The sequence below is a fragment of the Vespa velutina genome, chromosome 25, assembly GCF_912470025.1.
Source record: "Vespa velutina chromosome 25, iVesVel2.1, whole genome shotgun sequence".
Classification (NCBI taxonomy): Eukaryota; Metazoa; Arthropoda; class Insecta; order Hymenoptera; family Vespidae; genus Vespa; species Vespa velutina.
In genome coordinates this window covers 2,482,992-2,494,348 of record NC_062212.1, presented here as the reverse complement: position 1 = coordinate 2,494,348, position 11,357 = coordinate 2,482,992, and the positions used below count along the sequence as shown (strand labels likewise).

Here is an 11,357-nt window from a genome sequence, read left to right as displayed (position 1 = left end):
TTAGGCCACTTTCAAAATAAACGGCTCATATATATAAAAGGATGTTCCTGGACGTATATCGAATTTAGCCGAACTATATCTTTGAAAGTATTGGAGATCGAGAACAATATCATGTCACAAAATTAAATGGTATTAAACGTTGTATAGTTCTGTTAAACTTTCATGGATTTTTGTGCATCGGTGCAGTTGTAATCAATGCAAGTGTACTTTTTTTTTTTTTTTTTTTTTTTTTTTTTTTTTTTTTTTTTTTTTAATAAAACTCTAATTTTAAATTCATTAATCGATGCAGTTTTTCATCATCTGTAAAACATGTCAATAATATTATTATTATTATCTGAAAATTATTAATTTTGGATGTTATTTCAATTTCAAACTTGCTGAATTATTTCAATATTTTAATACTCGATCTTTAATACTTTCAAAGATGTAGCTTAACTCAGTATATACACACATACACACACATTTGTATGTATATGTATATACATTTTTTTAATTCGTTATAGCAATAAGAAACTCATCATTGGGTTACACACTACCATACAAAACACGAGTTATTATCAATATTGATGATACTAGGGTCTACTTTTGTATCTGCCTCTATCAGATGTTAATCGTACCGATTGTCGTAATTGGTTATGTTGGATTCGATTGTTTATTTACACATCTGGCTATTCACATTACGGCACAATTTGGAATTCTCAGCTGCAAGATTAGAGAAATTCTCGATGACTGTAATAGTTTTCGGCTTAATATCAAGACATTGGTATTTCGACATAATAAATTGATAAGGTAAACCCAAAATATGTAATATTTTAATTAGTATTTATTTTTCAATAAAAGATATTAGTTAAGAAATGGACACAGTGCGTTTTATATGCAGTGGTGTCATTTAAAGTCCTATATTCGAACGATTATTTTTTTTTTTTTTTATTTTTTTTTTAATAAATAATTAAAATCGTATAAATTATCAGAACACATGTTTCTTTATTAAATGTTTAATAATAGTATAATAAAATTTTTAATAATATACAATAAATTAAATTAAATTTTTGGTTATTCATGAAAGTTATGATTAGTCGACAATAAAAATTATACATTATCGGTAATATTGAAAAACTGTTGCTTTCAAATTTTGTTTTTTTAATAATATTTAGAAACACTTAAATATAGTCGAATCATTAATATCGTGTTCGTTTCGTGCGTTGCTTTAGCAAAAATCAAAAAGTAATTAAAATTCGACGAATTATAATAGTGTAGCTATAGTTATTAATATATTACAATAAAAATCAAAAGAAATGAAATTAATAAAATTATTAACTATCTATAAAAATTATTTCAGACTTATTAGAAGGTTACTTATTCCTTTCTTACGTAGAATATCCTTACCATTACAAAAAGTAATGATAACCTATTCAAAAAAAAAAAAAAGAAAAAAAAAATAAATAAATAAATAAAAACAAAAATTAAAATAAAAATAAAAAAAAATAAAAGATAAAATAGATATTGAAATGATCTTGAAATATTCCATTAAATAAAAAAGAAAAGAAATATTATATTATTTCTCTCTTCGAAATCGAAGGTAATCTCTGTCCGAACAATTTTGCTGTAAAATGTCATTGTTTCTTGAGATAAAAATTTTTAATGCTATAATTTGGACACCTGTTATATCTAAAATTACGATACAAAAATAAAAAAGTTGAAAGTTTTGTATACAAATTAAGAAATAATTTTATAATTGTAAGATTTTTAAAATGCGGACACTTTTGTACATATATATATATGTATATATATCTATGTATGTGACTTCAAAAATATACGATTCAAGAGAGGGTTAAAGGAAAGATTTTACTTTTTCGAAAAAGTGTAATTATTACTTCGGTCCAATGTGAATTTTTTTAATGAAATATTTAAAATGTAATTTCTACTTCGACATTGAATATATTCAACTCTCATTAGGGAAGAAAATAGGAAATTTTATATTTATTGATAATACAACGAATAAAAGTGGTCGCATTTGAATATATTAAAAAAAAATAATTGAAAAATTGATAACCAAAAAGATTGAAATTTTAAATGACTAAATTTTACATCGACAAAGATCCAAAAGTACAATTCTTATATGGCGAATATTTAATAATTGCATGATTGCCCTAAATTTCCTCGAACGTCCTTCTAATATATTGATATTAATCTAATAAAAGATATTTGAAACGAATTCGATTATGAAAACTAAGATTAAACAATATTTTAATTAATACGCTGTAGATAAAAAATATATTGATAAACGAAAAATTCATAGTCCGTAACGAATTACGAATATTTTTTTATATTTAATTTATATTATAATATAAATATCATATTGTTTTATCTAAATATCTGAAATAATTTATTCGACATGTTTTAGACAAGCAGAATGTTTGGAAGATAACTTTAATATAATGATATTACAACAATTGACGGGAACTACGTTCCACCTTTGTATATCAGGTTACAATACACTAGCAGTACGTATTACATATGATCTATAATGGACGAATGTAATGAATATCTGTAATATTTATATTTTTCTTTTCCTTTTCCTTTTTTTTTCAGGGTTCCGTAAACCAAGAAGGACTAACACCATTTTTATTCTTTTTATACGCCTTTAACGTCTTGAGTACACTATTTATTTATTGTTACATCGGCGAGTGTCTCATTCAAGAAGTAATTGAGATTTAATTAACATAATACAAGGTGTCTTATTTAACTTGACTATCAATAACATTTTTTTGGTTACTTTTAACGATTCAATTTCTAGCCATTATTTATTCATAAATATATCTTCATTTATTTATTTGTAGTTAAATCACAAAAAAAGAACAGAAAAATAATTATTTTCGAACAAAATGATTGATTAATTAATCCGACGATTTTGAACTTTAAAACTGATTCAAATTTAATTTTGACAAAAATTTAACATTCAACCATTTGCTTAATGTTAAGGTAGTATATTCCCTTTGAGAATAAGAGGTCTGACCACCCAGAGTGCTCGGAAAATGAGTTTATTTTTAAAAATCTACAAACTCAAAAGTATCAACCGAATTTTATATTCTTGGCCACATGGTAATTTATAGCTTAAGCAATCTGTCATACAAAAATTATTGAAAAATATTGAATAATATATATCGGCACTACAACTGATGCTGTAGGAATCCTACGCTGTAACGCTCGTCGCTGACTAGAAGTAAATCTCTGTAATGGCGCATATGAAGAAAAAAAATTATTTTTTTATTCGTGAATATTCTGGGTATAAAGTAGCATACAAATTTTTTCCTGCCTTGAGAAATGAGCGGTACAAAACACTATTGTTGCACAAAAATTTGATAACAGAAAAATTAATATTTAAAAAAATAATTAACGTATCGCAAAAATCATAAGCAATTCGGAAAGTAATTTCGCTTTTTTTCCCTGACAAAGGATTTAATTGTATTTTTTTGCACCCAACTTCACACTTAAGCCGCGTAATCATTATATGTTTTGAGAGCTGATATAGCAAGGCTTGTGTATGAAAAAGTCCAATTGATTCTACGCAGTAGTTTTTGGTTGGTGCCCTTTTCAATATGGAGAGCAATAAGCAGCATTTTCGTCATATTTTACTTTTTTACTATAGAAAAGGTAAAAATGCTGTTCCAGCCAGAAAGAATTTATCCAATGTGTATGGAGAAGATGTGTTGACAGTACGCCAGTGTCAGAACTGGTTTGCAAAATTTCGATCCGGCAATTTTGATGTCGAAGATCCACCACGTTCTGGAAGACCGGTTGAAGTTGATAAAAACACGATAAAGGCATTAGTTGATGCAAACCGGCGAATAACAACACGTGAGATCGGTGAGAGGTTGAATTTATCAAATTCAACTGTTTATGACCACTTGGAAGGTCTGGGTTTAACCTCGAAGCTCGATATATGAGTTCCCCATGAGAGAAATTTGTGTCGTCGCGTTGACGTCTGTGATTTGCTTCTCAAACGTCACGAAAATGATCCATTTTTAAAGCCCATCATTACTGGGAACGAAAAATGGGTTGTATATAACAATGTCAAACGCAAGAGATCATGGAGCAAAAAAGGTGAACCAGTTCAATGCATTTCCAAAGCCAATATCCATCAAAAAAAGGTGTTGCTGTCGATCAGTTTTTTGCCAGCAAACACCAAAAATTTTATGAGCATAGAATCATGCTACTACCAGAAAGATGGCAAAAATTATCGGACCAGAATGGCCAATATATAATTTAATAAAATATTTGTTCATTATACGAAAATTGTTTTTCATTTTCACAAAAAAAAAAACGAAATTACTTTCCGAACAACCCATTACATTGTAGACAATATATCTAACAATATTGTTTCCAGATTTTAAGCCTATCAGTCCTGTAGTTTCCGAGATTTCTTTCCGGTTAGATCGAAAAACGTACATTCGAAAAAAACGCAAAAGAAAGTGTACCCGGTTATTTGGCTGATAAAATGTTTTTTTTTGCTCATATTTAATCAGCGATTCCTGGCCCATAAACATTTCTTCAGCAGCAGAATGAGCACCTTGATATCTTTTCTGAGATGATCTGAGAGCTTGGCGAGCGTCGTTTGTATTTTCTTGTGCTTGGTATGGCAACGTTGCTTGTCAACAAAAATTCGTAGCAACGATGCCTGATTTGCAGATGCATCATGTTTATCAATGACAGAATGCTTTTATAGCCATTGTACACAAACATTGCAGAAGATTTAACTGTTAAATCTATCACTTTATCCGAGTAATATCCAATAATCATCGATAAGTCGTAAAGCGAGGTGAAGTCTCATTTGCCTAAATAATTTCTATCTCCAGGAGTAATCAAATCTGAGCCTTTTCCCATTTCTGCTTCTCAATTCTTGTTTCTCCTTCACAGAACTTTATATTGAAATGTTGCACACACTCTCAGTAACAGTATGAATGGGTTCAATGACTATATCGTAAAACGACTTCGCTTTCGGTAAATCTATAATTCTATAAATTGTTTCTATTCCTCGTAAATCAATTCCTAATAATTGGTATACTAAAATAATTCATTTGTTTTATTTTTTATGAGAGGATTAGAATTAACACTGATTGGTTCACAGGAGTCACATGAAATCGCCAATGTAAAACCGAGTCCACGAATACTCGATTCCATGAACTTGATGTCACCGTTGCATGCCTTACACTTCACAATGTACTGATCGGAAAAAAAACTGTGACAAAATTTAGAATTGCATACACATAAAAAAGAACATAATAGAATAGGTACATACAGTTCTAACCGAGAGACTCACTGCTTGCAGCTGCCCGATCGTTCTATCTAGAAACGCCTATAACTCCATTAATTTTTCGAATTTTCATATTGGATATGGCTTAAATTGCAAAGCTTCAAAGTTAATAAAAATGCAAAAAAAAAAAAAAAACGATTTTTTCAAACTTCTAGGGTTGTCAGATCTCTTAAAGCAACAATTTATTTTATACACCCGTTTTTAAGATGTTTTATAGGAATTAATTTTTTTTGAGAACTATTGAATCTATACGAAGATATGGCACACATATTTAGTAATATTTAAACTAACAATTCAAATTCTGATGAGTTATTTTATTGAAAAATATACGACTTATATGCCAATGTGCAGATCATGTGAAATGCTGGTTTAATTGAGTATACGAATTACAATGGTTCTCGTTGTTTAAAAAAAAAATAGAAACCAAGGATTTTTTCAATCTGTAAGAGTTTAGCTACGTTTCGGACTGTAACTAAGCAAATTGGAACACTTTGATTGAAATCAATTATTTTGAAACTTGAGGTTTGACTTATTTTTTCTTTTTTTTTTTTTTTAATTTTCAACTTAAACAAAGAGGTGGATAATTCTAATTTATCTAGATCGTATTATTATAGTTTTAATTTATAGTTTCATTATAGATTTTAATATATTATTATAGTTTTATCTAAGGACAAATTCACTTTCGATATGTGTGTAAAGTTTCAATTCAACCAGCACAATGATTATTGAGAAAAATTTATGTTCAACCTGAAAAATGTTGTTTCGTAAAAAACATATATAAAATTTGCTATCCTGTTACGATTAATATGATTACGGTAATAAGTTACGACAGATAACAGTCGATTTGAACGTAACAAATTTTTTGTTGTTGAGATTCTTGCGTTAAATCCCGATCGAAAATGAAACAACGTGCAATGTCGTACGTATTTCTTTGAAGGTGGATAGTTCACCATTTTGTTTTGGAATAATAGAAATTTTTCTTTTCTGTTCAAAGGAATAAATTTACAATCTGATTTATAAAATACAACAACGTCCTCGTATGTCAAAGTCTTAAGTTGAATTAGGAATTTATTTATTTATTAAAAAAAAAAAATTAATGATTTATAGGTATAATATTTGAAAAATATATTTTGATCAAATTCGATAAGACACTGTATTAGATCGATCACTCGATACTCACCATTGAAATTATTTTACAAATTTAGAGTATGGGTCTGAGCAACGCATTTTATCGTTACGAATGGTATAATATTTCACCGATCAACCTAAAAATGATGTATATTTGTATGCTACGTATGAAGAAACCACAACAACTGACTTCTGGTAAATTCTTCGTTCTATCATTGGCCACTTTTACCGACGTAAGTATTTCTTTTTTTCTTCTTTTCTTCTTTTTACAAATCTAACATATATATGAATTGACAATTCAATATATTCCTTGTACCTTGTTTTACAGATTATTAAAACTTCGATGGGATATCTCTCTTTATTACGAAATGTTCTATGAAGATTTTTTTTCTTATCCACTTACAGTCAATTGATTTTCTTCGAGAAAAAAAAAAGAAAAAGAAAAAGAAAAAGAAAAAGAAAAGAAAAGAAAAGAAAAAAATTGATACATAGATATGATCTAGATCATTTATTACGACGTTTATATGTTTCAATCAAATTTTTGTTAAACTGAAACAATTATGTTGCAATTGAACCTCTTTTTGAACTAATTATTAATCAACTTATTAATTTTACTTTAATACTCCACATAGACTCAAATTATTCATTCTATAAAAAAAAAAAAAAAAAAAAGAAATACAATTTCAACAGATCGTCTCATAAACAAATTTAAAAATATTCTCTCAATATTTATTTTACTATAAATTATATAGAACATGAATTAATAAAATGTATTAAAGGAAAAAATATACACTTACTTTATTATACATTTGTCGATTGTTTAACAAATTCTTGTAATTCAGAAAGAACGTACGATTGCAGTATCGAAAATAATTAAATAACTTGAATCCTACGATAAAACATTCCGCAATTGAGCGTACCTCGATATAAATTTATTAACAATTAATAAAACTATCCGTGTAAACGAACAGTCACGGTGCTTCTCCATCCCCCGCCTTCTTCCACGATTAAATGGAGTTTACCACGAAGTATGATCGGCTCATTCGCGGTACATTTATCAGAAAAATAAAATGATCCTTCGGAAAAATAAAATGGAAAGAAACATAAAAGTATGATAAAGAGAATGATTTTTATATTCTCATTGTATAACAATTCTCATCTAATTTTGTTGTGATCGTATTCAATTAAAATTTTAAAGACACTTTTATCAATCAATCGTAATGATAAATTCGTGATTGATTTAATTATAATATCTGCTGCAATTTCTATGAAATTAATTTTTGGAATATATTCATATGATAAAGTATTTTTAAATTGCTCCTTGATACATTATTTAACATATATCACATGTTAATTGTTTTATTCTATAATACAGTCTGAATGTTTATAAGTGCATATAGATCTAATTTTAGCCGAAAAGTCTAGCTCAGCTGGTTGCTTTTATTAATATTATCTTTTTTAATATTATCTGTAATATTAATATTATCTGTTCAATTATATAGTCCATTCCTTTAATCGGATTAAAGTCGATATATAATTATATAATAATGATGTCATTACGATATAAACTTATAAGTTATCGTAGTTAGATTTTTTTGAATTATTTAGGTCTGTCGTCAAATGTTAATGAACAGGTAATAACTTCTTAACGTATATGTGTAGGACATAAATCAGTTAATACTTTTATCTAAAAGATAAAAAAAAAACTGCATCAATTGGTGCAGATAGAAATATAGATTTCTGTTGAAAAAAAAAGTGCAGTTGCATTATTCTGATATACCGATGCACAAAAATGTATAAAATCATTTGCGTATTATGCATCGTCCAATACAATTCAACTTTGACTTATAAATTTTTTTTTTTTTATTTTCAACCATTACTCGAATTCGATTCAGCCTATTCCAATTATGTGTGACACGCTGTATATGTATCACCTCAATCTTGATTTCATTTCACACGTTGCTAAGTTAAAATGACGAATCTATATTGAGCAATTTGTAGAATAAGTTTTCTTTCATTAATCTTTTTACTATTTCATTATTTTATTATTGAACAATAGATAAATATATAATATCTCATTATTTGAATAAATTTCCCAAATATTCTAATTTTATTTTTTTTTTTACTGATTATCATATGAAACCCATAGTATTATAAATCATTTAATTCGTCCTGACCCTTTTTTTATTAAAAATATGGACTTCCACTTGAAGATATTTTCATATTTTAATACCTCGAAAATAATCACTTTGATAAAAATATGATATTCGTATCATAATGCATGCCCATCGAATCAAATAATTCCTTTCTTGGACATTTTCTCATATAATTATAATAGAAGCCATACAGATGTCCCATTTTAAAATTACTCAGACATTTTGCATTTATCGATGATCACCAGGACTTTTCAATCAAATATTTGCGACTTCAGCGAATTTTTCTAATTTTCTCCTCAATTCGATCGTAGAGAAACTTTATGAAAGTTTCTCTTCGTCAATGAACGCTGGTAAGTTAATAAATTTGATGAAATGTATGAACAAGGTATTACTGGACATGCTTTTTGTTATTAAACCAAAGTACGTTTATCTTTGGATATCGACCGAGCATTTATATTAATTTTAATATTTACCAATGAAAATTATATTTAAAAGAAAGTTTTATATGCTCGTTGATTAATAATACATTGGTATTTCTGATTTTATAAATTTATACGAAAACATATATATGATATTTGTATACGAAAGCAGTAGCCGAAAATGTGAAAGAAATGTGGAATATATCGCCAAGAATTTGATTGGTAATGACTTCATCTGTGTAATATAAATGTGAACGTATTGGGTTGTTCAGAAAGTAATTTCGTTTTTTTTTTTTTTTGTGAAAATGAAAGACAATTTTCGTATAATGAACAAATATTTTGTTAGATTATATATTGGCCATTCTGGTCCAATAACTTTTGCCATCTTTCTGGTAGCAGCATGATTCTACGCTCATAAAATTTTTGGTCTTTACTGGCAAAAAACTGATCGAGGTAATTTTTGACCTCCTCATTTGAAGAAAAGGTTTTACCATCTAAAAAATTTTGCAGTTCCCGGAACAAATAATAATCCGAAAGTGCCAGATCTGGAGAATATGGTGGGTGCGGCATTGTATGCCATTCAAGTTGTAAAAACTTTTGGCGAGTGACCAAACTTGTATGAGATCTCGCATTATCTTCGAGGAACACTACACCTTTTCTGTTGATTAATTCTGGCTTTTTCTGTTGAAGTGCATCATTCAGCTTGTCCAGCTGATGACAGTATACTTCCGACTTAATTGTTGTATTATCCGGAAAAATCTCAAAAAAAAAGATTTCTTTAAAAACCCACCAAACAGACAGCAACACCTTTTTTTGATGGATATTGGCTTTGGAAATGCATTGAACCGGTTCACCTTTTTTGCTCCATGATCTCTTGCGTTTGACATTGTTATATACAACTCATTTTTCGTTCCCAGTAATGATGGACTTCAAAAATGGATCATTTTCGTGACGTTTGAGAAGCGAATCACAGACGTCAACGCGACGACACAAATTTCTCTCCGTGAGAACATGGGGAACTCATATATCGAGCTTCGAGGTTAAACCCAGGCCTTCCAAGTGGTCATAAACAGTTGAATTTGATAAATTCAACCTCTCACCGATCTCACGTGTTGTTATTCGCCGATTTGCATCAACTAATGCCTTTATCGTGTTTTTATCAACTTCAACCGGCCGAACGTGATGCATCTTCGACATCAAAATCGCCGGATCAAAATTTTGCAAACCAGTTCTGGCACTGGTGTACTGTCAACACATCTTCTCCATACACATCGGTTAATTTCTTTCTGGCTTGAACAGAATTTTTACCTTTTCTATAGTAAAAAAGTAAAATATGACGAAAATGCTGCTTATTGCTCTCCATATTGAAAAGGGCACCAACTAAAAACTACTGAAGAAGAATCAATTGGACTTTTTCATACACAAGCCTTGCTATATCAGCTCTCAAAACATATATTGATTACGCGGCTTAAGTGTGAAGTTAGGTGCAAAAAAATACAATTAAATCCTTTGTCGGGAAAAAAAAACGAAATTACTTTCCGAACAACCCAATAAATGTGAACGTAGTAACTTCAGATCTGGTTAAAAATATGCTGTTCTCAATTTCTGCTAACATTTCCAATATTCGAAGGTAACTTTCAAGATATTGTTTAATCGGTCAGAATATTTTCCCATTCAAATAAAGTATAAAGATTATGGAAAAATCTAAATTAATGCGTGTTTTATCAAATACATAATCTTTCAGATACAATGAAGATATTCTCAATTGCAATTAGGTATCTAAAGATAATCGTCATCATTTTTTTGAAAGACATGACAGCAAGTACGAATAATTTTTACCAAATAATTGGTACTACAGCTTCAAAATGACGATACACTGACCAACGATTCTGTGTTTACTTTCTACAATTCAATACCATCTTTTATAAACGAAACGGTCGCGTTGTTTGAAAATAAACAAAAATAAATTTTTCTTATTTAATTTTTTTTAAAGAAATAATCTATGGGCAGAAAAATAGAGAAGAAATTCATGCGTGTAGCGATCAAGAGAGGTGAAGTTTTATGAATAAATGATCATTTATGGCAAGAAATTTTATAAAAAATGAATGGACACCGGTTGATAGATTTGGTGGAACGTATAAACAAGAAAATGTTGGACGAGTTTATCGAGATTAAATCAGAGTACGTTTATTTTCGAGTGTTGATAACGCTACTAATTTTAATATTTACTAATATAAACTACATTTTTAAAAAATGTTATATGTTCGCTAATTAAAAATACATTAATATTTCTGATTTTAGAATGCTTGCAATACGGACGAACATTTACGTATGTACAAA

At 28.5% G+C, this 11,357-nt stretch overlaps 1 protein-coding gene across 1 annotated transcript; it reads left to right on the top strand.

The window, feature by feature from the left end:
* Nucleotides 1–251: 251 nt before the first annotated feature.
* LOC124957234 (odorant receptor 22c-like) lies at nucleotides 252–11,072 on the top strand. The gene is made up of 5 exons (XM_047514073.1): nucleotides 252–789; nucleotides 2,405–2,504; nucleotides 2,593–2,703; nucleotides 6,520–6,637; nucleotides 11,011–11,072. The coding sequence occupies exons 1-5, from the start codon at nucleotides 605–607 to the stop codon at nucleotides 11,070–11,072; spliced, it is 576 nt and encodes a 191-aa protein (XP_047370029.1). The 5' UTR covers nucleotides 252–604.
* The last annotated feature ends 285 nt before the right edge of the window (nucleotides 11,073–11,357 follow it).